The sequence below is a fragment of the Lineus longissimus genome, chromosome 7, assembly GCF_910592395.1.
Source record: "Lineus longissimus chromosome 7, tnLinLong1.2, whole genome shotgun sequence".
Classification (NCBI taxonomy): Eukaryota; Metazoa; Nemertea; class Pilidiophora; order Heteronemertea; family Lineidae; genus Lineus; species Lineus longissimus.
In genome coordinates, this window is record NC_088314.1 from 8,821,864 (window position 1) to 8,848,564 (window position 26,701).

A 26,701-nucleotide genomic window follows, 5' to 3' on the forward strand; every position below is an offset into this window, starting at 1 on the left:
ATCACACCTTTTCGATGTATAACAGGATTACAGCCTAACATGGAGTACTTGACAATGATTTTCTGATAGCTGTCAAAAGATATATACATATATTTCTCACAATTTATAACTGGAGCCAAAACCTGTCTGTCGGCCCAGGTGAACAAAGACAGAAATTCTAGTCCATTCTTTGATGAACCTGTATATATATCTTGTAAAGTACACCATTCTAAAACACCTTGGCCACATTGTTTCATATTTATTATTGATTATGTATTAGCCTCGTTTTTAAACACACAGGTTATGGTCAGATTATAATTATGCCAAAAATGTATCAATTTTGAGTAGTTTTAAAAAAGAATTTGATATCTCAGTGTCGGTATTGGTTGTCTTCCAAACACTGCTTAGGTGATGCTGTGGTTCTACCTGCATTTAGCTCAGCCCTACCTTCAGGTCGGTATCAATTCCTTAAACCACATCATCAAGGTCATTGTTTGCATATTTCGGGAATATTAGAATTTTCTATGTAGAACCATTGGGAAAAGGTTTCATGTTATATGTTGCTGGGCCAATAGGGATTGTGTGTCAGAAAACGAGGTAGAAATTTCAGAAAGCATCTTTATTCGTCACCGTATGACTATTTCAGATTTCAGGATATTTCAGATTTTAGGAGGGTGTAAGTGGTTAGTGTAATCTGACCACAACAATGGCAGACACCTTTTTGTGGGTGGGGCACTAATCTTAAAAATAGACTTTAGGCAGGAGCCAGGTAGATCAGATTGAGTTACACAAAACCCCTGATAGGGGCCTCTCCTATCTCACAGTGCATCAAAACTATTCAGGCTTGTATGAGGAATATGATTTATTGCTGAATTCAACGCTACCCAGACCCAAAACTCTGCATCCTGGTCATCTGAAGACTACCAGTTTGACCCCCTTGCTCCTGTTTATAGTCCCCCTTTAAGACAGTGCTGAATGAATTCTTAGCATTTTTCTAACAAATAAAGTACCTGGCTTTGCAAAAAGCATCTGGATTTTCGCATATGCAAGAACAGTTCCCCCCTTCCCCCCTATTTCAGATGTTTTCTAAAATTTCACAATGTTTCTTTGTACACAATCCCTACATGCAAAGCTGGTGCAAATTGGAATTCATTTTAGTAATACTTAGAAATTTATAAGAAAAATAAAATAGTTCATATCAGTAAGTAAATATCATTGAGTTCATGATGGAGTTATTGCTAGCCTCTGCAATGTGTACTTAAGTGCTCCGCAAATAGGTGATTTAAATCGCTGCGACCGTGGATTCAAATCACATGCGACGATAATCGCTTGTTTGTAGTGGTAATCGCAGTTTGCAGGTCAAGATCGAACCCAGTGATTACCCATATGACCAGTAGACGAGATCATTTTGTCACTCACATCAGCAGCAATTGTAATCGCAGGTAGCTGTGATTTAAATTGCTTGTCTGCGGGGTGCTTCAGGATGATTACACAGTTCCTGGAGTGCTTTGTACATATGTGCAGTCCAAGTCACAATTGACATCCTTACCGCTTCGCGTCAGTTGCGCACATCTTATGGACGAGTTGTGCAAGGATGCGCAAGTGACACGCTTATCTCAATATTTCTCTGGGTAGCTCGTGGATGGCACGCCAGTGGCGCAAATTAAGGGATGTCAAATGTGATTTGGACTGTACTTGGGAAGGAGTTCACCACATGTGTGTGTACCAATCCAGATACATCAACCAGCTCCCCCTGCCACACAGGTGTAATAGTCTTGAATATCCTGGGATAAAGTGTCCTGGAACAATGGAATCTATATAGAGGTTAAGATGAATTTCCGACTCCACTTTGAGACAGAAGTACAGTCATCTCCAGACGCCTCCAATCGAACTATTGAAGAATGATTTCGCTCAGATGAACCACTTCTACTTGTAAGAGAATATCCCAACATTTCAATTGGAAGTGTGCATGAGTCACAAATAATGAGATGGTCCCTCAACTGAATTCTTTTGACTCCTGAGAAAATCCCGGCCTGCAGACGATCTCCGCATGCGTTTTGTCCCCCCCCCGGACTTATAATAAGACTCCCGAGGCAGTCCATTGCGTCATCCTAATTGGATATCCTCATGGGACGTGGCCGGTCCACTGCGTCCGGAGTGTAGCCGCACCGGGTACCATCACCTCGGCTCCATCCCACTTTCAATAATTACCCACTACAATGTACATGTTGTACACATGAAAACGGCCAAATGTTCGGATATCCGAAATCAATGCTTGAAGCGTCGGATTGATGAAAATTCAATAGAATCCTGTTTTAAAATTTGTATTCCTTCCCTTTCTGGAAGTACATGCCGTACATTTACGTATACAAAACGTTGTGTACCAGTTTATTTAACGTTTAAAGTTTTGTAACCCGTTCTTCTTTGACTTCTTCGGAATGTTCTAAAACCCTCGCCCTCCGTTCGTATACTGGATTCTCAAATACGACCAATCAGGTAAAGACGGATATGACTTCTGTTATTTCTTGGCCTGTGATATAACCAATTCTTTCAAGCAGAGGAGACTTTCATTGGATGCAACTAGAGATGCAAAGGATTACATTTCATGAGAGATTCGTCTGTAAGCGCCGCATACACGAGCGATTTTAGTCGCTGCGAAGGTGCAATGACAATTTGACGAGTGATCATGATTGAAATTTACAAATCGGCCGGCCGCTTTTTCAACCACATTCGTCATGTTGTCATGACTCTGTCGCCTGTCGCAGTGACTGAAATCATTGGTTTGCGCGGCGCTTCCGCTGTATCAGGGTGCGCGAGTGTGTTACTGTGCTTTTGTCCCTCCGGACACAAAAAAATATTATACATGTAGTTTTCGTCTGCGACTGATTTCTGTTTTTTTCTCTCATTATTTTGAAGCTTTCTTTCTCCACCTCTTTTTCAGGGGTAAATACCCCTGTATAAGTGTAAACCATGGACATGCGGACTTTGTATCTCTTGGTAAGTCAACTTCTTGTATAAATTCGGCTGTGTCCGTCATTGATTGACAAGCCCGTCCCTCTACAAGTGTGAGCTCATTTCGTCAGCCTCGGCGGACAATGTCCGTCATCCTTCGCGCAGACACACATAGATTTACTCATCAACACAATTGTCTTCAGATATCGATGTGAATTGTCTTTCCACTTAGAGTTCTACCAAGAGGTGTCCGACACAAACAAAAGGAATTCATCGTAATTTTATGGAGAATGTAGTCCTAAAATGGGTCAATTTCGGTGTTCTTGCCAGCGCATGGCTCCATCTTACGCATATCTTTCAGCTAGTACTCCTCATCGCTAAACTGACGCCTGCTACCGCTGAAGAAGTCGGTAAGGGAATGGTCTCTGAACACCATGCCATAAGTCAAGCGCAAGCAACTTACAATGTGAAGAAAGATGACACCAAGGAAGCAAGAAACATTGTAAAGGAGATTATGGGTGGGCCCGAAAAATTCAAGAGCGGATTAAAGAAAAAGATCATGATAAAAGGCGTTGCATAAAATGTTAGTTGTGACGTGCAGATGTGACAGAACACATATAAGACCAGTCATTTTCCTCTCGTCTATCGTGTTATTGGCCAAATCTACCAATTGATTATATGGCAAGGGGCGTGGACGAGACAGTAGGATAGAACGACATTGCGTTGGCGAAAAACGATGTGCAATCAGCCGCGGGACTTTTTTAGTCAGGTGTAATAGTTTTGAATGTCCTGGGAAAGAATGTTTTGGGACAAGGGATTCTGTAATGCGCTTTTAATCTCTGAGGTAATCAAGGTCACGGGTCTCTATCGAACCACACTTTAATCAATCACCATGCAAAAACAAACATACATTCAAGGCAACTGCTACACCGGAAATTAACGTTTACCATTTCAATTTCAATTTATTCTGTATAATACCATTCGGTTATGAGAGAGGTGTTTAAGCAAGACATACAATGTACAGTGCCATATGCAAATAAACATAAATAAAAGTACAGAGATGAAAAGAGATACACAATGTTTACGCCGATGGGTCGCATTTATTCATCATGATGTAGAAAGGGGCCAATATAACTGTAAGCACTTTTTCGAAGGCTTAGGCTCCCCACTCAAAACGTTATATCTTATATAGCACTGACGCTGAAAGGGTGGATGTCGTTCTGGGTGCCGACAAATGGTACCCAGGTTCGAGATCGACTGGACAATAAGCACCCTGGGTGACATTACACTAGACAAATAGCACCCAGCTTCTTTTCGCCTGGCTTACGGATCTTAGGGACGAGGACGTTTATTGCAATCTCGTTTTATCTCGCGCCGTGGTGCTGTTTGTCTTGTGTAATGACACCCAGGGTGCTTATTGGCCAGTCGATCTCGAACCTGGGTACCATTTGTCGGCACCCAGGACGACATCCACCCTTTCAGCAGCACTGACCTATATCATAAGAACACGCACGCAAGGACGAGACGCACAAACCGCACACTATCATATCCAAAAGTCCCCTTTGATAAGGCTGGTGGTTAAGCATACGACCAATAGAGAACACTACTACTTTAAAGGCTATAAAAACACTACAGAGATCGAGTAAATGTACGGCAGCATTTTATTGCCACGAAAGAAGAAGAAAAAAAGAAAAGATTTCTCGTAATAACGACTTTATTTCTCGTAATAACGACTTTCATTCTCGTAATAACGACTTTATTTCTCGTAATAACGACTTTCATTCTCGGTATAACGACTTTAGATTAAAAGTCGTTATAATGAGAAATAAAGTCGTTATAATGAGATTAAAAGTCGTTATAACGAGAAAGAAAGTCGTTATTACGAGATTAAAAGTCGTTAAAACGAGAAAGAAAGTCGTTATTACGAGATTAAAAGTCGTTATTATGAGAAAGAAAGTCGGCGTTATTACGAGATTAAAAGTCGTTATTACGAGAAATGTTTTCTTTTTTTTCTTCTTTAGTGACACTAAAATGCTGCCGTATAAATGTTATCTCGGGCATATAATACGCTTCATGAGGCTAACAAATTGACAAAAATGCTGTAGCCTTTAGAGTAACAAAGGCAGAATCAGGTGATACCGTATATCACTAACCATTCAAGGCCTTTTTGTCTAGGCATGTAGGTAATTAGTCTTGGAGACCTGTCCATTCATGGCAGCGATATCTTATATAATTATAAACATTAAGCTTCTTATAAGCCGGGCTTGTCTGAGATATGGGGAAGATTAAGTTTAAGATAGTTATTAGATCATTTGTTTGGGTCATGTGTGTCACATGGAAGTATCACAAGATAATAATAGTGATATACAAAGACAATCATATTGTCCAATCTCTGGCACCTGAGATTTCTTTGCCCTTCACGAAATGGCACACAATACAATGGAAGCACCATAATTAAGGGTGCTAGGAAGCACCCCTTGAGAAGGTTTCGCCGCTGTGGGAGCACCCTATGATAGGGTGCTGTAAAGCATCCCTTAATAAGGTGCTTCGGAGTACCCTCAGTATTAAGCTATGATAGCACCCCTTGGAGAGGTTTTTTGAAGATCCTCAAGGGGTGCTGGCCCATAGCACCCTTTTTTCTTAGAGTGTAGGCTTTAATGGCAACGTATAATAATCTAATTCGTGCTTCAGTCTATAGAGTGACTGTGGTTTGAGGTACTCCGGGTTTAATTGCAGAAGCCAGAGTTAAATTGAAGTTTGCGCACTTAGACCGAGCAGTTTCATAGAACTTCAAAAGGACTGAAACGTATTGCATGTGCATCTGTAAGAGACTTGTACCTCTGACACGGCGTATGGCCGGGTTCTCTGGCCCGTCGAGTCGTTGCCATGTCGATCTTTCGGCGTTGTGCGTCGGTCCCTCCTCTGCAGAAGGCTCGGCGCATAAATCGGCATGGCATTCGACGATTCAGAGTTTGGCCAAGTGCATGCCCGCTAGGATAATGCACCTTATCTTGTTATAAAATGTTTGTATCACTCCGTCTCGGAAGGTTTTATAATACTATCATTATTACCAACTTCAAGTATAATCTATAATTGCTAACTGGTATGTTAACCTCGTCTCCCAAAAATCTGACCTTGTGCATTATTTGATACAATAGATAAGTTGCTGCACACTTTAGTACGCCGAATTGTTTTGGAACCGAGGTAAGGACAAATTCATGAAACCACCACACGACCTATCACTACTCGTAAACCCCATGATCAACCGGTTACCTAAAATAAATATAAAGAAGTTTGATAACAGCCAAGACTGGTCCGTGGTCACTCCCGATATTTCTCCCAAGAAAGCAGTCACGATGAAGCTTTTTCTGCTTGCCGTATTCTGCGTCTCCCAGGCCCTTTGCGCCCCGTCCAGCTGGTTCGTGAAGTATGCGAACCTACCACAGGCACAAGCCGGCAAAGACTTGGTTGAACTGGCTGAGGAGCTCGGACTGCGCTATCTGGTGGCTGGCTTGAAGAGAGCTGGTCTTGAGGACACAATTAAGACCGGAGGTAAGTAAATATTCGAGTTTCTCAAACGGGCAGGGGCGTAACCAGGATTTTTGAAAAGGCATGAAGAGATTCCTGGCTCCCCTGGACACCCCTTGGAAAAAACTTTCCTTTTTCAATACCGTACTCTACGATTGCGGTTAGCGACTGCTGGTCAGAGTCTACTGCCGTCCGGTGTTCCTTGCTCTTCACGTGTCCCGTGGTTTCTATAAGTCCCGGGTTCTATGTGCCCCGGCCTAAAGAATGTTCTATGCGTTCAATCCAGAATCTGTGTCCCGGGTTCTGTGTGTCCAAGTAGGGCAAAGTTTGGGGGAGGTTATGGCTGGGGTAAAGCCTAGCCCCCTAATCATAATGTTGGTCATTATTCTAGGTCTTTCATTGCAGGACCTTTCACCATCTTCGCCCCTACCGACGAGGCATTCAGATCGCTGCCCCCGCAACTTGCTAAGGAGCTTTTTGCCAACAAGACACTGCTCCAGGGAGTGCTCATGTACCACGTCATTTCCGGTGACGTATACTCCTCCCAGCTGAAAAACGAACTTCTTGCGCCAAGTCTTTTGAAAATTGACAACAAAGCTGTTGATATCAGGGTCAACATCTACGACGGCGGGAAGGTAAGAATGATGACAACTTGTTGATTATGGTTGTGCAGTGGCGCCTTTGACTCCATCAAAAGGTCGATACGATGACCTTAGCATCGTCTGGTCTATACCCACGGGCTCTTCCCTTCCCCTTGATATCAAGATGATCTTGTTGTTAAGAGACGGTTTACCTCGGTACATATATATACTTCAAAGGTGGTCGAGTACTAGTATGGTCACGTCAATGCAGTTCTCTCGTCATCTTGACCACCAAGGTTTTAGCATCTTATCAATATTTTATAAACCCCTACATTTAAAGGAAGTGTATTACCATATGGTTCAGGATTTCTTTCGTCTGTTCTAAAAAATGATTAATTCACTTCGTCGTATAATGGTCCGATTCGTAATAAATGCGTCCTATTTTAGGTCATCACCGCCACCGGATCTCCGGTCGTCAAAGCCGACCAGAACGCCACCAATGGTGTAATCCACGTCATCGATCGCGTCATGTACCCCATCCCCGTTTACGACATCGTGGCCACGCTCCAAGTCGACCAGATGAAGAAGGCATTCAGTACTCTTGTCACCGCCGTCGAAGCCGCTGGTCTTGTGGAAACCCTCCAAGGTGAGCGACGGTCAAAGGGCATTGCCTCCATGCATCTTGGGCCGTATTCGTAACAGGCATTCCAATGACTAAAATAGGTCGCGTAGCATTGAGAATGTTCCAGGGGGAAACCTCTCGCGTATACTGTAGCCGGAAAACTGTCTAGAAATCCAGAGGCCTTCTCTAACATTCGAGAAACCATTCGGCTGACAATATCTGGGGTCAACTTCAGACCATGTCGACTTAACGGCGGTGAATAGTAGTCCTAAAGTCTCCTCCTTTCACCGCCGATAACTCCCGCCAGGTAATCTATCGGACGCACGATCATAAACGGGTGACCAATCAAATTGCTCCACACAAAGTAATTGAATGACGGCCTGAATTGATAGTGCCAACCTCCAGATCAGGTTACCCTTCTTCTATACAACATGCACTGCTAATTTGGGTCAGGTCAGCATCCCTCGAACCGTTACTCATTGAACACCTGGTCTTTCAGTGTGTGTCTCGTGCGACAACCACGAGGGTAATGTTAGTGTTGTCGCGACATAGGACGCGTGGGAAAGGAAGAGAATGCAGGGAGACTACTGAAAAAGTAACCGCCCTTCTGACAGCCGATCAGGGAGGGGGGTTATCAGCGGTGAAGGATGGATATACGCACAACGACAGTGGATCGGCATGATTAGCACAAAAATTACCAACAGATTCAAATATCCGTCGGAAACGGCTGTCAGATACGTCACAGCACATTTTACACAAACGCCGCTGGTATACCCTTGTAATCGTGTTTTTATCTCTTCTTCCTTCTTGTGCAGGTGCCGGTCCTTTCACCCTTTTCGCGCCACTGAATGAGGCTTTCGCCAAGGTTCCAAACCTGCCTGCCATCCTCAAGAACAAAACCTTGCTCACAGGTAAACGTAACAACCGAGTTCGAGCCCTGCCCCCCTCCCACTAGGCAATTTTAAGGGGGCCAGCGCTTGTACCCTGGTTCCAAATATCCCTGCAACTTAAGGATTGCCAACTAAATTTTGACCCTCTCCAGTACTGTGCCGCGGACTGTCTAAGTGACGGTTCTATTGGAAGTCATTTTTGAAGGAAGAAATAACACGCACACTGCCTACTTGTCCCTTCAACACGTTTATCTCGCCAAAGTTGCATTGTAACTGCCGATATGAATGCCATAATGTCAAGGAAAATAGATGTATATCAACATATCAAGGCAGCAGTCTTATTGTCATAGCCTCGCGCAACGGAGTCTCAGTGGTAGTCACTTCCTCTAACCAGCGGAATTGGAATTTTCTTTGGACACTATATGATGTGTCGAAGAATTGGAATGTTCTTTGGACACTATATGATGTGTCGAAGTATGCACCAGAAGGACAGGACACGAGTTCAGTTTACCTTTGTCCCTCTTCTCTATGGCACAAACCACCACCGCAAAAACAACCAAATTGATTTTTATATTCGCCTTTCAGACATCCTGACCTACCACGTGGTCAGCGGAACATACTACAGCGCCGGTCTTTCCTCTGGCGCGGTCAAGACTGTGGAAGGAAAAGATGTCCAAATTAACACCAAAGGACCCCGTAAGTCTACACTTATAATCATTATAAACCAGGTATTGCTCTAACAGGTGCCAACAACAGGTGAAACACTATTTCTCGGTAGGACACTGAAAACGGTTACATCTGTATATATAAAAGCCTACATGTTATAAGACAATGTCTCGCGTTTTCGTCCTTGAATCGGATTTCGAAGTCAGCTTGGTGTCAATGTTGATATTCTGACCGTGTTTACGTAATTGAAAAACAAATTTCAAATTTTGAGCGAACGGCGTATAGCCTTTTAGCGGCTCAGTCATATTCTCGTCTAACTATATTCTTTTCTGACTTCAGGTGGCGGAGTGACTGTCAACAACGCCCGGGTAGTGTACGCCGATCTCGCTGTCAGTAACGGTGTTATGCACCTCGTTGATGCCGTTCTCCTGCCCCCGACCACACCAGCCAAGATCTCTCCCTGGGCGGAACTCCAAAACGCTTTTGCGATTCGCCGCAAGGGTGAAAAGCTGTGATTTTATTGAAGTGCAATAATTTTTGCTAGCAGTATTATTAGATAATGAACTCGTGGAAATATTTACTTGTGTACTATAGTTCCAGGAAATAAGATTAGACGAAAGTAGTCAAAGTAAATGTTGACAACCAATATGCTCCAATATTTTTGTTTTTTCCGGTGAAGACCGTTCACGCTTTTTAATGTACTAATCGTTGTACGTGCATTAATATACTTATGTCAGCATTTCACGAATAAAAACGTATGTGCATGTAATCAGGTTTTCTTATCAGTATGTCTTCAACCTGGAGAATCAATTCCCCTGCTTGGCTAGGGTCAGGCAGACAGTCCAACCAGAGTCTTTTCAAACAGACAACAAATAAAAAGCTCTAGTCCGAGCTGCCGTCATTCCGACTCTCATCACTCTAAAAACAAGGGTGCTACAGCCTGATATTCCTGCCTGAGATGCTTCCATGGCACCTTTTGGGGTGCTACGAGAAGAAGGGTGCCATGAAACAAAATTGAATAGCTTGAGATAAAATGAAGTCCCAACGCTTATATATTGCTGCACTCATTGCGATCACCGTCTGGACTTCAAGTTGGCCAGAAGAAATATGTCATGGTATCTCTCACTGCAATCTTGAGGAGAAGTTTCTATAGCACCCTAGGGTGCCGTGTGGGCAGTGAATACAGCACCCTTGTGGGGTGCTATATATGGTGCTAGTGCCACCCACAGGGCACCCTGGCATTAGGGTGCCATAGAAATCATTCTTTAGGGATGCACTTGCAGTACGAGTTACCTTGGCCTATTTCTTCTTGCTAACTTGCAGACTGGACAGTGATGAATGGGTGGAGCAACATCCAAGCATTGGAACCTCATTTTACCTCGAGTTATTCAATTTTGTTTCATAGCACCCCATTTTGAATTGGGGTGGCACATTAAGGTGCCATAGTAGCACTAAGGGTGCTCTGCATTAGGTCATAGCACCCTTTTGGCACGTCACCACTATCGGGATTTAGCGATCTCAAAACATTGCAGGTCAAGGTGGGCTGCCGTATGCCTTGCTGGGAAAAGCGAACGTCTTTCAATATATTATGTTAGAAGAACTACGTTGTTAGAATTTACCAACGGAATAACGTTGTGTTCATCTTACAGGCCATACTGAACTTCCAGCGGTATTGCCTCCATAGCCCCGCGTGTTGTCTGGAAGGTGAGCAATGTCAATACGTTGAGGATGCTTACATGCATGACTTGCATCAGTGTAATACTACAGGTGGCGGCGCATGGTGCCAAGTTGGCACATTATCCTCCTGGCCAGGTAGATGGGAGTCCCACGCCCAAGTTGTCCGTTTAAGGTATAAAGGTTCTATGGAGACCATGTCCTTCAATAATCGTGGAGAAGGACGACATTCTTCAGGCCTATCGAAACAAGGGTAAAAGTGTAAGCTTACATGTACACTCAATGTTAAAAGTACCTTGATTTGGCACGCCTGGGCCTATTTGACCTGACCTTAGTAATTATTAGTTTATATATTGTACTTTACTTAAAGTGCAGCAGAGCCACTTTGATACCTTTATAGTGGAATAAAGTTCGCGGGGCTAACGTCTGTCAGCGGCACACAGCTTGAAAAATCCCTGCTGCAATGAAGGGTCTGTTCTTCGCTCTCGTGGTAGTTACCTACGTCGCCTCTCTGCCGGGCACTGCGGCCAAGAGCTTATCATTAAACGATGGATCCGTTATGATTGAAATGGAGACAGACCTGCTGCCGGCGGAGAAGAGAAAAATGGACATAATTGCGCTGGCGTCAAAACTTGGCTGCAACGAATTCGTGAATCATTTGCCATTGTTTCCCGACTTAGACAAGCTTTTGAGATCTGAAGGTATTTATCGTTGACTTATTAATTGAAAAAATGGGGTTTATTTGGGGGGGACAAGTCTCAAGACTTTTCAATTAAAATTTCTAAAAAAAGAGAAAAGCGAATTTACAGAAATCTCATAGATTCACTTCTCACTTGCAGATACAGTTCTGACTCTCTTCGCCTGTTATACACTACTGTTATCAATTTGACTTTTTGCAGTTCGGGCGAATCAGTCGAACAAGCACTCAATTGTGAGGCTGCGCATTCCGAATATGTTCATAGCATGGTAGAATTTTTTATGACTATCACAAACCACGTTCTCAAATTGGATCTACCATCATAGATTTTATGATGGCCCATTGCAGATTCTATGATGGCCCACTGTAGATTCTATTCCGTCAGATTCTTTAACGGTGGGTCTCACGGAAACGTGTTCCAGTATCACATACAATGTGTTTCGTTCTCTAAATTGTGGAAGTGTAAAAATAATGGCCGGTTAGTAAGCTTACATAGACTTATCTAATTCGTGGACGACTAATCTGCTATCTGCCGATAAATTGACACTTCTTTTCTGTCTGACAGGGCCTTTTACCGTGGTGGTTCCGACCGACGAAGCTTTCGAGACTTTCTACCGTGACCGCCGAGAATACGTGAAACACGCCTTCCCGAAAATCTTCAGCGGTCACGTTGTGCGTGGTCGAGTTTACTCGTCCCAAATTAACAACGAACTTCTCGTCCCAACTGCCCTGGTCTGGGCTGGCAAGCCGGTAAATTTGAGGTTCAACAGATATTTGGATGGCAAGGTTAGTAGGCGACACAGCTTTTTTGCCTTTTTTATAGGCCTTCTCTTACTGGTTAAGTTGCCCTTGGCCGAGTTTACTCAACTCTACAAGTGATTCCTTGCATGTACCAACTGTCCTTGTCTCGAGCCATTGCAGCTTGCAGTCTGTGGACGAGGACGGAAAAAACACAGAGCAACTGAATAAAATGGCTATCAATTTGATATGAATACTGTGACTTTGGTTAACACTTCTCAGGTAACGACTGCTACCGGAAGTATCCTGACATTACCGGACCAGAATGCAACAAATGGCGTCATCCACGTGACCGACAGGGTCATCTACCCCCAGGCGTTGTACGGTTTTCTGACACAGATGGCTGAGATCAGTAACTCGACCGGGTTGTTTCTCGCTGCTATTGAATTGACAGGGCTCGCTGATGTCCTAACAGGTAAACGCTCGGAAAATCATATATATTCTTTATGAAAACCTTTTCATTTGAAATGCCGCACCGGGCTAAACAAATTTCTCACCCGTCTTCCTTTGTAAAATCGACAAGGTTGTTGGAAATACAAATAATTATGTAAGCCGTCGGTTTTTTTCAACCCGGTGTAACAGTAACAAATGCCCCCCTGGAAAAAGTGTCCGGCCCTATTGTATTCTGCAATATGGTTCTATAGAAACCCTGACCGTCAATAGCTCAGCGATTGAAGCGCATAATAGAATCCTTTGATTCCCGGGCATTCTATCCTAGGACATTTTAAACTTCTACACCGGCGCATCGTTTTGCAAGTTTTCATTTCCGAGTTTTCCCCTCATTTTATGGGAATGCTGAGTGACATTTTTTTTCTGTTTCCCCTACTGAAGGGTCACGGTCTCTACAGCTGTTTACATGTATTGTATGGAAACTCTTCGTGATTGGGATATCAAAAATTGGTCATCAGTTGTTCGCCAGATCACGAAATAAATTATATATCTATACTCTCCGTATAATATCAAAATCGTGTTTTGAGAAGCAACTAAAACCCTGACAATCAAACGGTTTCAGGTGAGAGCCCATTCACATTATTCGCACCATCAAACAAAGCGATCCGAGAAATGGAAAATCCAACTTTCGACGAACTGATGTCAGACAGAAAACAACTGACAGGTAAGATGGTTCACTTTAACTGGTCATTTTGATAACTTGACCCCACGGTGCGGGCTCTGCAAATTCAGTAGTAGAACATTACTGTTAAAAAGTTAATTTTACAAATCAGGAAATCTAAAACATAAAGTTAATCTTTTTTACAGATGTGCTACTTTACCATCTGGTATCGGGCACTATATTTGAAGCTGGACTCCGGGATGGGGATGTTCTTACTACGATGGGCGGGAAACAAGTTCGAATTGAAGGGTCTGAAAATGACAACAAAGGTAAGAAGTGCTGAAAAACTCGAGGATCTATAAATGCGTGCCTACTTCTCAATACATCCCGGTAAAAATCACCTGCTTTGAGAGCTAAGCTACTCAGGCCGGTGAAATCCCTCCTGCTTTTGGCGAAGCTGCCGTTGGCAAAGATTATACTACGTGCGAGTATTGACTGCAATGTAGTCCTGATTTTTCTTACCACCTTCTTTTGTTTCGTTACAGACGACGTCCGAGTCAACTTTGTGGAGATAAGGGTCCCAGACGTTGCCGTTACAAACGGCGTTTTCCATATAATGGCCGGCGTGCTGATGCCACCGGAAGTCCGCAATGCGTACTGGAAGAAGAACAACGTTGACGTCGTATCCGATTTTGACAAGACACTTCCTTGGCAATTTTAGAACTTCTCTATGAACTATGAAAGTGGCTATGGACAAACGTCAAGAAATGATAAAGCCTAATGGTCTTTATGCATTCTTGCATCATTAATCATGAATTGCAGCCTCGTCCCAAGTCGTTATTGCGCCTCCGCCAATTCCTGACACAAGGTTGGATTGTAGCTACGTTGACAGGGGCGATCGGACACCCAAATATCACGAGATCTCGCAGGGAGGCGCGTGGTTTTACCAGGCTGCATGAATCGCATATATTTCAAGCAGCCAACTCCTCGTGAAAGACGAATCTTCTTCAATACTGATCGTCACGTGCACGTTATCCTTTCATCAAGTCACATCCTGTTTCTTTCCTGTTTATTTATCCTATTTACGTGCTTTTGATATCATTTCAACCTCCGCAGTACGATTGGCCAAAATTGCAAGTCACTGGATTTTATCACGTGCTCGTCTATCGTTCACTTGGTATTGCATATCATTAGTGCTGAGGACGTGACCGGAGAGTGACGTAACTCCCCTACCCTTCCTTGGCCATGAATTGAAAAAACGCTTCGTGAAAGACGAATCTCCGTCGATTGATTGTCATGTGCGCACTGCCCTTCAATCACGGCATGATGATAATGTTAAATTAAACCCCTGTTAATTTGTTTTGTTCACGTGCAGTTAATATAATTTCAACCTGCACAATGAGATTTGGAGAAATTGCTTGTCACTCGCACATCTCTCAGCCTGTTGTTGCTCATATCAATAGTATCTTATATTGCCTATCCTCCCTTAATTTCTTGTATTTCGCTCAAGTTGAGATTACACACCGAACCACAGGAAGACTGTGTTCTGGATTTTCGAGGATGCTGTTTATCAGTCTTACAAAAGATGGCAATACTGTACATGTATGAACTCCATGGTTACCAAGCCCATCAGACTAGCCATGGTCTCCTAAGCCATAACGCCCTGAATAATAATTGAACTACACTAGCATATACCCATGGAGCGGGCAAAGTTGAAATGTAATATACATTAGTTAAATGGGCACGATGATTGAACTACATTAAATTTCTAACGTTACTGAAGTTTTATTAAAGGTTAAACACGAAATTAGGGACTTATAGCTGCTATCTGCATGCAACCCCCAATAGATTGATTGGAGTACGCTATTTTGCACAATGCATTGAGACCAGTGACAGCAGGTCCTGTTCCAAATAAGGCCCTCACATATTAGGCATATCACCTACCCACTCCCGTAATTCAAACTGACAACATCAGTCAGTAAAGAATAAATCAAAGAGCAAGCGCTGGCCACTGTACATATTTTGTCCATCCTGGCATAACTTTTTATTGATACCCTGACTGCATGTTCCGGTAGGCCACTCTGCAGAATTTGCCTTATCACTCAGGTCAGTGTTTCTCGAATAGAACTAAAATAGAACAGGCTAATCATTAATCTCCCTGCTAATACCCTGCACCATGGACCAGGTTGTATAGCACTACATACGTGCTGGAAGCTAATACTGATGTGGCAGGGAGAATATGCGTGAAGTTTGTGTATGCTTTTGAGAATGAGCGGAGCTCTCCAGTCGACGTGCTCTCCACAAAGTTGTTATTTATTCCAAAACCACCAAGATATTCGACGTATGACACCCTCAGTGACACTCTTACTTATGATCCACACCTACGAAACCAAAAGTTGCAAGAATTCGACGCATTTTCGAGGCCCAATTTTGAAACAAAAATCGCCTCCTATTTAGCGGCCACAACGCGCATTATAGTATAGATGCGCATGTACATGTATAGGGTATAAATTCTTTTCAGGGGGACTTTAAAATTCACCCTTTACACAGGACGCAACAACTCTCTCGAGTGGCCCAAAGCCTGAATGAACCAGGGGTCAATGTTCACCTCTGCGGGAGTTCAGAATCCCTCCAACCCCCCTCCACCTTAATCACCTGGGCCGCACACCCCAATAAGTTCAATGTATCGAGCCGTTGAGGGAAGTTCCGAGGCCATTTCCTCGATGAATGATTGATCCAATTCCTTGTTCTTGTAAGTCATTGATTATGATGTTACCACGAAAGCTCTTGTAGAATTATCAAGGTAAACATACCAGCGGCTTCAAGATAGAACCACAGTATCAAAAACAAATTTTCATCAACTTGTTCCCGCGGTTTACACTGACTCTAAGTGCATGCATCTCATGCAAATTTGGAAGGAAATCCCTGTGCCGTCATGTACTGCAATGTATAGGTTGATCGGATGAACATGGATGAAGCCAAGTTGGTTTTTGGATCGGTGAATGGAGCCAATCTTTCAACATTGTAAACAAGAGAGCCAAACGACATCCATCCAGCTCTGCCCAGGTGAAAAGTCGATCACATTGGCTGCAAGTATACAGAATGTGAGCTGGGCAGCCCGATTATGTTTCGGTAAAACTGAACACTCTTAGTTGCGGACCATGTCGGATGTATTGTTGATCGGGCATTGCACGAGACTGAAAATGCGTACTCATTGTAGTCGTGATCGCCTACTAGGGAACTTAATTGCGCTGGAGCAGTTTTCTTCCCCTCTGACTTGGGCAAATATCTCCGGAAAGAAAGAAACTTGCTGGAAAATAGTGACCAGCCGGTCGTGCCTTTCACCTTGGGCGCAATGACCAGTTGGAACGAATGACATCACATTTGTATGGTCATGTGATAAACATTGACCAATCTGATTGGTATGGCGACTACCTGTCATAGTCAAGTTGGCCACGCCAATTCAGTTGACCAACCTGGTAAGTCAAGGTGACCAACCTGAAGGGTCAAGTTGATTGACCAGTTGGTCAGTTGACAGCAGCATTTGTCAGTTGACAAATTTCCAAGACAGAAACGAACACCTGGACCAACGTAAATTGCCAACTTCTGTTTAGAGTGGGCAAAGTCGGCACCTTTATGACTCCCTTCATAAAAGAGAACAAGAGTCCACAGCTATCAAAATGTTTTAGTCCTGAATTTTGTACTTTATTTTAGAAAAGAATCTATAAGAAACCTTTACAACGTGTTGGTGTTGAACTTTGCACCATTCTGTAGAGTATAAGATCAAATATCTCAAGCATCCCGTATATTCTTCAGTCAACACATTACGGTGATTTCTTAGAAAACTATCCTTTGGTCCACATGATCAGGAAGCGATCAACATATTTGGAAAACAAACTATTTTTTAACGTTCACGAAATTTCTTTTTTATCACTGTGTATTTTGGTTTGCTGCGGAATTAAAACCGTCAGGGGCGGCAAATGCGTGTGGGGCGCGAAGACCCCAGCTGTCTCTTTCCGCTTGTAAAGCGTGTCCTACCTCCTCTGAGAGTGTTATCTTCACAACGGAAATAACACTTGGTTAATTTGCTGAGGCATAAATCACCCACTTGGGAAACGAATGTTCTAGCCGAGCCATGACTGTAACACGACTCCGGCAATCACGAGTTTTTGATCATCTCTCCTCTAGCCAATTAAAATATTCTTCTATCCGCTACGCTGTAGTGGGGCGGGCCAGCGCCGGTCTCGTCCCCTCCGACATCTCAAGAGGATCCCTGATTGTGCATTGCGTGTATGGCAAGCCAAAGCGGAATTTATTCAAGACTTTAGAATTACCATTCAAGAAGTTAAATATAAGTTCAAGAAGGAAATATATGTTCAAGACTAAAATATGTTCAACCTTGAATCAAATGTTTTCAACCTTGAATAAAATATGTTCAACCTTGAATAAAATATGTCCAACCTTGAACAAAATATATTCAACCTTGAACAAAATATATTCAAGACTCACGTGACCATATTCAAGACGCACGTGACCACAAAATTGATGACGTAGAGCGTAGAATCTGTGGTACTTCCGATGCGTTCTGTTTCACGACAGGCATTGCGCATTTTGAACCTATACATGTAATTTGCCTGATATGTCTGTGAAACATATATCGACTCTGACATTCACTCGGCATCCATGTCATGATGTGTAGGATTACAGTACATGTCAGGTGTAGGCGGCTAGGTACGTGTACAACCATGTGTCAAAACCTCGTGCGAACAATTCGAGCTCCGAAACGCAACACAAGTACCATGGGTTCGGGAAAGTCCGGACGCGGGTTCGGGAAAGTCCGTAAAGCATCAAAACATGAGCAACTACGTCATCAATTTTGTGGTCACGTGCGTCTTGAATATGGTCACGTGAGTCTTGAATATATTTTGTTCAAGGTTGAATATATTTTGTTCAAGGTTGAATATATTTTGTTCAAGGTTGACAATATTTGATTCAAGGTTGACAATATTTGATTCAAGGTTGACAATATTTGATTCAGGATTGAACATATTTTGGTCTTGAACATATATTTAACTTCTTGAATAGTAATTCCACGGTCTTGAATAAATTCCGCTTTGGCTTGCCATATGCGTGACCTGGCCTGTCCGTAATCTTCGTCCAGCGAGGTGAAAAACACTTTGTTTTTCAGCATCTCAAAAACCATATATAAGCTTTCATTTTATAGAATAACCTCTACGATAGTGTGGGCCGAAAAACCCTTAAATCCTATATTTCTAAGAGTGCAGGACCTGATTACGACGTGCACTGAAACCCTTTAGCAGAAACCCAGGCGCTGGGAACCACTTCAAGTATTTTAAAGTCAACACAACATTTCCTTTTGAAGTTCATCCGGACCAGACATATCAATAAACCACACGTACATGTTCCCTAATTTGTCGATGACAATATCTAATATAAACTCAAATCGTTTATTTTGACCCCGTATTTTCTACTCCATGGTTGGCCATTTTTGAAAAGACTTTTTGAAAACCACAACGCTGAGTCCTAGGGGTTGCTTGCGCCCAATATGCTTCTAGGTCATTGTCAAGATTTTATAAATACTAGCCTTTATCAACTCTTGCCATCGTTTAATACGTTTCGTGAGAACTCAGTTGAACTTCGTCTATTTACCACCACCAGGTTCAACGTGCGTTCAAGGTGACGCAGTTTTAATCAATGAAAAATGTTTATATTCGATATAAACTGTTATAGGTTGATAAGTCGGGTCTGTACTGGAATTATAGTAGCAAAAATACTGAGCTAAATCGAAACCTTCTAGCACCTTCTTGCTGTACGCGGCCCAACTATTTTGATGAAATCTTCAGGCTACACAGCCAATTTTGGCGAATCGGTCGTGTTTATTTAATCCTCTGTATAGACAAGTTGTACTTCTTCGTTTTACCAGCCGCTTTAGGTACTAAAATTCGTCCTCCAAGGTAGCTAGGTTTCTACTTGCACGTTATCTTCTATTTGCTTCAGAATCTGGTTTCAAGTACCAACTAAAATGCTTTTTATCCAAACGTGTACTCCGAAAAAAGCACGCTCGGAAATGTTGTTGTGTCGTTAGCGCAACCAAGCTACATGTACATGTACGTTGTCGATGTTGCTGTGGATCGAAAATCACATTGCTAGTGCCTTAATCATCATCGAGAACATGATACTGTGGTCATTGAATGGTTTCTTAAAGGAACAAGTTTGACATGATGTTAGTTTTTCTTACGAAATTGGCCTCTAACTGGGCCGTGTCTTCCTGGGCAAAAATTATTCCTGTTGATGAAAAACACTCCGTTATGTTATTATGCGCGCCCACGGTATCCGTGGTAAAGATAACTACCCTACATTCCCTATACCGACTGGCTTGCCTGGCCCTGGGCATCATCCTATCTCACTCTTACCTCCTCGGAGATAGTACATGTACGTTTACCTTTGACATTCAGCAAAGTACGTCAATTTGGTGACAGAAGGCGATTTTTCTTTGTTGTGTTTTAGTCAGTTCTTTATCCTAGGGGCTTCTCTCCCACCCCCAATTCGACTCGGTCTCAAATGGGACCTTTGACATATTACGGTTAAAGACGCCCGTGATATTAGTACGAAGGGATATCGATTGAAAAATGTGCGTGGGTGTTTCCGATCACATTTTCTGTCTATAATGGATGAGATAACACAACCTACCGCAGCAAAGACTGATGGCTGTGCTGTCGTCGCCCACACATGGCATGCGACATTGACGTAAATTGGAAACCATACAATTGAAGCGAGCCGGGTTCATTTGGTCGCGTGTCTGATTGAGAAAGGGTTGGGCCCACGCCGTGCGTTAAAATACTCTTCAATCAGCAGCGAATAGTCGATCTCAAAACAATTCTCTTCTGGTGTAACACATGTGAATGTTCCCTATTTTTCAGTGTGTCCATGCAATCGGCGGAGACCATGACTTGTCAAGTGCTAAAATAACACTCGATAGAGTCATACATGTTGACATCGCTTCCGGATATAAAGTCACAAATTACAAATTACAAATTACAGTCACATGACTGTCTCCGGAAGCTGGTATAACATTTATTAGGTTTACTATCATACGTATACCACCACAGCGATATTGCATTAAAAGATGGTCGCGGTAAAATGACACACACCCAGGTCTCCAGTGAACACCATGATACACGTAATGCATTTTTAAAAGATTATACAAGTACAAAACAGGCTTTTTCTTTTATAAGGACATGGTATACGATACTTTTTATCGAAATGCATGTCGAATAGCGAATCCCTGGAATGATTTCAAGCAATGGCTTCCCAGGGATTCGCCTGCAATTGTCGTAGGTTGTATGTCATGTCCAATATGGGTATCAAAAGCCGGGATGGATTTGTGGTGCCTGGGTATACCTAGCCGTCCAGGCTATGCTGTGCGCACCTTTTGACGTCCCTGTCGTTTTACAATACTACAATCATTGTGCATCCCCAGGGAGAAAAAACAGCAGTGAAAGCCCATCCTGAATACGCAGTTTCCTGGCTGAAAAGAAGTGCGAGTCGAAAAAATCTCGGGAAAAAATTACGCACAATCGTCTGATCCGTTTTACGTCTGCGAAACTGCGCAAATCCTATCCATCATCTCATGCGTGCGACAAGACAAGGCGTATATACATTCTTTATCTCCTCAACTCTGGCATAATTACACTAAGTGACAGAAATACCATAATAAAGTAGCATTTTTCTCATTTCCACCCGTCAAACGGAGCATTTTTCACACAAAGCTGCTTATCGTTCGCCTCGACGTTGGCGATGTGTTCCATTTTTATCTATCTATTGTATTCTGCAGCAATATGAGTCAGCTCAGCTTTCATGTCTGGGAGATGTTGGCGGATCAACTCGACATGAGAACCTTGATGCTGCTGCTAAACGCCAGAAGTAGGCAGCTATCAAGAGGATCGGAATATGATGGAATCATGCCGAAAACAGGTCCAGTTCACGTAAAGGGAGATCTAAGAGATATGACATGGTTTATGTGAAGAGGGCGTCAGAGATATACATCCGTAAGTTTGCGCAAAGTGTTGATACCAGTATATACAATTCTTGTAATGTTCGCATGATAAATGCAGCCAGAGCTGTCCCATAAACAGTAACTTAATATTATCATTAGCGCCAGTCCGGTATCACATCCCGCTATATACTCCCTCAAACTGGAAAGCTGCTGGCGATGATTAAGCATGATATTATCATGTTCCACCTTACACCATTCATTCCGTCAATTCGAAAACGCCACGGATGTATAGTACTTTACTACATCCGTGATAAAGCTTTATAAAAGCAAGGGCTTTAGAGATGCCGCTACGAAACTTAACTTGACCAAAGGTGAAGTTTTGACAGTCGTGCTTTTTGAAGGAATATCGCTTATTGGCACTGGCTGTGAGCATGGCTGCCTCAAAAAGACCCTGGGTCACTCTGTAGAAATGGCACAAGGAACATCGTAAAATGATGTATTAGCACCTTCTTACTTCAGTTTTTCCACAGAATCCAGTCAACACGTCACCCCTCGACTGATCGTACCTGCTCTAAAGACAAACCATTCTCTAGTCACCAGTGTCTGGTGTAAGAGTTTAAGTTTAAAGAAAACCGACCAGCCATGTTTAAATATCAATTTATCAACTCCCCCACCACATCACGTATGCCTCGCCACTGCAACCTCCGGCTGCAACCCTGGAAGAGCGAGCGGTTGTTGTTATTATTATTTTCTTGTGAGTCACCAGTATCCTGTTAGTCATTCGCTTCCCGTGAGCTACCGTCAGCATCAGCCATCGAGAGCAATCATTCATTCCCTGGCCACAAGAATGGTAATATAAGTAACGCTTCCCCGGGAATAGCCTACCACTGATTCACTAGCAATCTACTTACGAACAGCTCATGATGCTTTCGAAATAGTGCCACGTTCCCAAAGGTTGTTCAGTATCATGCAAATAATATTCTTTGTAAATCGGTAAAGTGACCAATTTAAAGTTGTTTCACGTTGCCAACTGCTGGTGACAAAACGTAAGTCAGTTGATAAACTTTGTAGTCAACTGCTTTTTATAATTAGTGAATAATGATAAATCTTAGCCATTAGCAACTCATGTACCCCAAGCCCGCTGGTGATGTTACCAAAGTTGACCAAACCGCATGGTCAGGTGACCAACCTGGATAGTCATGTTCTTGACCAAGCGAATTGGTCAGTTGACCAACCTGATAAGTCAAGTTGGCAATTGGTCATTTGACTGACATTTTTCTCTTGACCAATTCCCTAGTCAAAAAGCATTTTGACTGTGCAAGGGAAGGGCTGAAGGCTTTCTGAGGAGAGCCAAAACAATACTTTTGTTATTTTTCGTGCGCAGTCTGCATAAAAAAACTTTTTAGGTGGCACCAAGGGTGTGTGGGGGGGGGGCAGATTACTTCCGTCATCAGGATGATTGTAAGTGGTTGGGTGGTTGCAACCACCCGTCCACCCTGCATCATGCGTATATCTGGCGGTCAATTTCCCTAAGTGGTAAATAGAAGACTGGCATAGATAATCGCCATGGCAGAGGCAAAATTGCCAACACATCTCATCCCAAAGCGCCACCGATGTTTACAGTTTATCTCCGGCCCTGTCATATCTCGTCATCATGACTGACAACCAAAAAATCGCAATAGACCGCACTCGTATGATAATTTCTTCAGCAAAAACTTCATATAAGAGATTATACAGTGTGTCAACTGGAGTGCATGACTCAACTCGAAATCTGCTAATATCAACCATTAGTAGGCATCATTTTACATCTTTGTAATGCGATGTTTTTTCGATTCTGTTGATGGATGGCATTACTATTGAATTTATCTCAATTTTGCCGTCATTTTGAAATCTAATTGCACATCATGCTCACTTTCTTAATAGCAGGTCGTTGATCCGTTTAACACACTCCCACGTTTTTCACACCAAAACGTACTTCACAGCGTCTTGCATCGTTTTACCTTGGAACTGCGCAGTTACGAGTTTTCACGAGAAGAAAAATGGCTTACAGTTACTCATTTCAGAACAGCCCTGTTTCAAGTCACGCTTTCTGAAATAGAAGTCATGAAATCCAGTCAAACCCCGGATATTACAACAGAACGCATGAAAGATATTTCATACAATAATCCTCAGTAATGACTTCGTGACAATTTCGAATGACACGCCATTTCAGTATAAGATATTCACCTGACAACGACCACGCAATGTTACCGGAGATGGTCACATAGATCATGCCAAAGTTTTGATTAAAGACACCAACACTTCTTTCAATGCAACAGCTATATAGACCTGAAATCTAATATGGCCGCCAAAAATCTAAAATGGCTGCCAGTTACATGAAACTTATATATTTATCGACGGACACAACTCTTAGGATCAGTTTGGCGAAACCCCTGCGAAATCCTTGTCTCCGGCCTGTCTACCGGGTGCATTGTAAATGAGGGCGCACCACGGCCGGAGGGGAAACGACAACGGAGGCGACTAAAAATACATGTATCGTCAAAACAGATTAACCCATTGGTTTCCATAAGAAGCCACCCAAATTCGTCTCCCAGATGGTTAATAAGTATCAGAGTATTTCAATATTGAAAGATTCTGGTGGTACGAAACGATTGATCCCCTTTCAACCTCATCAGAATAACTGATTGTGTTGGCACGAAGTCAATAGATTTGGATGAATCAGTCCGCACCTTGGCTACTGCTACTTGCAAGGTTTACCCTCTGACTCATGTACATTACAAGTACAGTGGAACCTCCTTTAGCGGACACCTCTCTATTAAGGATAACCTTCCTATGAAGAACGCTAGTTAGGGTCCCAAAGAGGTTTTTTCCATTCAATTTGACCTCTCTAATCATGACACCTCTCTATTTAAGACAGCACTTGTCAGTCCCGATGGTGTCCTTAATAGAGATGTTCGACTGTACATGAATTGTACACCGCCAACATTTCCCCGCCTCTTTATTTTTGCGCCAATTCGCGAAAATTTCAAAAATAAAATCGTGAATTTGTTTCAGCTGGCGGGTTGTAAAGGTCCTTCCGTTATTCAAATCAAAATATTTTTTTGCTATTTTTATTTGTGCAAGTCTAGGTTATTAGTGAAATCTGCGAAAGTCTGGAGATTGATAATAGTCTACAAGTTAAAAAAAAGTGCATTTGCGCTGGTTCGACATTTCCAGAGAAGATACCCAGGTGGATCTCATGAGCAAACATTAGTTTTGGATAACGTTAATTCCTGAATATTGGCCGAGTTATAGTTTAACAAAATGTCGCTTCGTGGAGCCAGTAGTGATTGGCGGTCACACCGTAATTCATTACATGCAGCTGATGTGCGACAATATTAGGCAGGTTTCGCAACCCCTACGAATGACGAAGTACTTGGAAGATCTACGAAGATCTGTGCTATACACGAAAGTCAATCATCTTTTATATCTGTGTGGAGAATCGGAGAAATTTTCAAACAAATTCGACGTAATGGTCATTCTTTGCCTGGTCGCCTTGGTAGCTCTGTGCTTATTATTTGCTGAGAGTTACACGACCCACAAATAACGAAATTGAATCCATGCAGCTTCCATGAAACTTGCACGGAAATGGCGCATCATTGCGACCGTGTGGCCCTCGGTCCATGCAGGAAAAAAGTCAGTCACAAGTCGCAATCTGAGCATTTTAAGCAGTCTGTCGCGCCAGGACGAGGAAGCGGAGCCAATTGAGAAGAACAACGGACCTAAAATGATTTCACATATTAATATTAAGATTTCGGGTTGAAATGTATCGGATAATGTGACTGTTTATCCTGGAAGGTAACATCTGTAGTAGGCAGGAACCCTCGACCAGGGCGTTTCTAGGGAGTCCAAGGGCTAAAGTGCTAAGTGGCCCTAGTTCATCTACAGCCCTTTCGTGTGCCGCGCCGTGCGACAGCTTTTTTCAATATCTGTCTCTCATTCTCAAACTAAATTCAGAAATTCTGCCGTGAATACACGATGCATAAACATTTAAGCATTTCGAATACAATACTAATCAGCAATTTCGAAATTCACGGGTGCGGTGCAGGTTGTGGCATTCAAACAAACAATCGTCCATTCAAGATTTTAAAACTTAATTGTTCTATTGATATTTTCCAGTTGTTGACCACTGTGTCACGACAGTATATAATCTGGTATTCCAGTTGATAAACCGGATCTTTCGATCACGCAGTTAAAAATTGACCTACATGTAGATCATAGGCAACGCTAGTCGCTTTACTTGGTTATTTGTCAGGGATAAAGTCTCAACTAAGAGTCTAAGATTAAAGGCATAGTTATCAGAGTCCCCCCCCCCCGAAAGATTCTGATGTTATCTACCACACTACATTTTATACACATTTGGGCCTCCTGTCTTATTCTTGGGATCATGCCATAACTCCCCGCAAACGAGCCGAGCGGTTTATTTTCACAGCGACATGCGATCATGAGACAAAAATCGCTACTTGTGTGCGGTGCTCATCGCATTGACCTCCAACAAAAATCAATGAATTGGGCGACCTGCGATCGGATCATCCTGACATAACCAGTGGTTTTCATTACACTCCGGTGCCTGTCGATATTTTTGACGTAGGAGTAAAAAAAGCCTGATCTCAGGATGGCGATCGAATGTAGAGATTTTCGTGGCCTCCATTTGATTTGGAACACAAAAATTAAACCAGTTGGCCCGATAGCGGTACACGTACCGATATTGATATTGAAAAACATTGTTATTCTGTCTCGGCGCATGACTGGACACTTCTCGGTCATGTTTGTCGTTCTTGATATGACCCTATTATCAAAAAGGAAAAAACGGCTTGTATGTCCTAGATTTGCGAGTAAACGGGTTAGTGCGTAGTAGAGTTCGCTCCTTTTGAAAAATTTCGCTGAAGTGGAATCGACCAATTTAGGCTTCCTACAATGTGCCTCTATTGTTGTAATCGATGACTATTCGTAGACTATTCGTAGACTATCGATGATTATTCGTAGTATTTCTAAACGTACTTCTCTCCTTAAAGACATTCGTTAACAATTTGAAATTTTGAACCCTCCCCCGAAAAATTTCCTTGTGAAAAAATGGAGAATGCGAAAAATGATGCAAGCAATTAAGCCTGTCGTTTTCAATGCATGCGGAGCATTTATATCTTCCCTGCAATGCAACGGGATGATTATTTTTGTGAAAATGAAAATAATTCGTGTGATAGTACCGA

General features: G+C 42.7%; 2 protein-coding genes and 1 long non-coding RNA gene across 3 annotated transcripts; all 3 read left to right on the plus strand.

The window, feature by feature from the left end:
* Positions 1-2,098: 2,098 nt before the first annotated feature.
* LOC135491564 (uncharacterized) lies at positions 2,099-3,968 on the plus strand. Its single transcript, XR_010447848.1, has 3 exons — positions 2,099-2,475; positions 2,921-2,976; positions 3,293-3,968. It is a non-coding gene; the product is annotated as an uncharacterized LOC135491564 (long non-coding RNA).
* A 2,302-nt stretch (positions 3,969-6,270) lies between these two features.
* LOC135491560 (transforming growth factor-beta-induced protein ig-h3-like) lies at positions 6,271-9,975 on the plus strand. Its single transcript, XM_064777534.1, has 6 exons — positions 6,271-6,483; positions 6,865-7,094; positions 7,488-7,686; positions 8,478-8,573; positions 9,138-9,248; positions 9,558-9,975. The coding sequence occupies exons 1-6, from the start codon at positions 6,288-6,290 to the stop codon at positions 9,731-9,733; spliced, it is 1,008 nt and encodes a 335-aa protein (XP_064633604.1). The 5' UTR covers positions 6,271-6,287; the 3' UTR covers positions 9,734-9,975.
* Positions 9,976-11,355: 1,380 nt separating this feature from the next.
* LOC135490986 (periostin-like) lies at positions 11,356-14,159 on the plus strand. Its single transcript, XM_064776601.1, has 6 exons — positions 11,356-11,593; positions 12,155-12,375; positions 12,610-12,802; positions 13,400-13,501; positions 13,645-13,767; positions 13,984-14,159. Exons 1-6 carry the CDS (start codon positions 11,356-11,358, stop codon positions 14,157-14,159), a joined length of 1,053 nt encoding a protein of 350 aa, XP_064632671.1.
* The last annotated feature ends 12,542 nt before the right edge of the window (positions 14,160-26,701 follow it).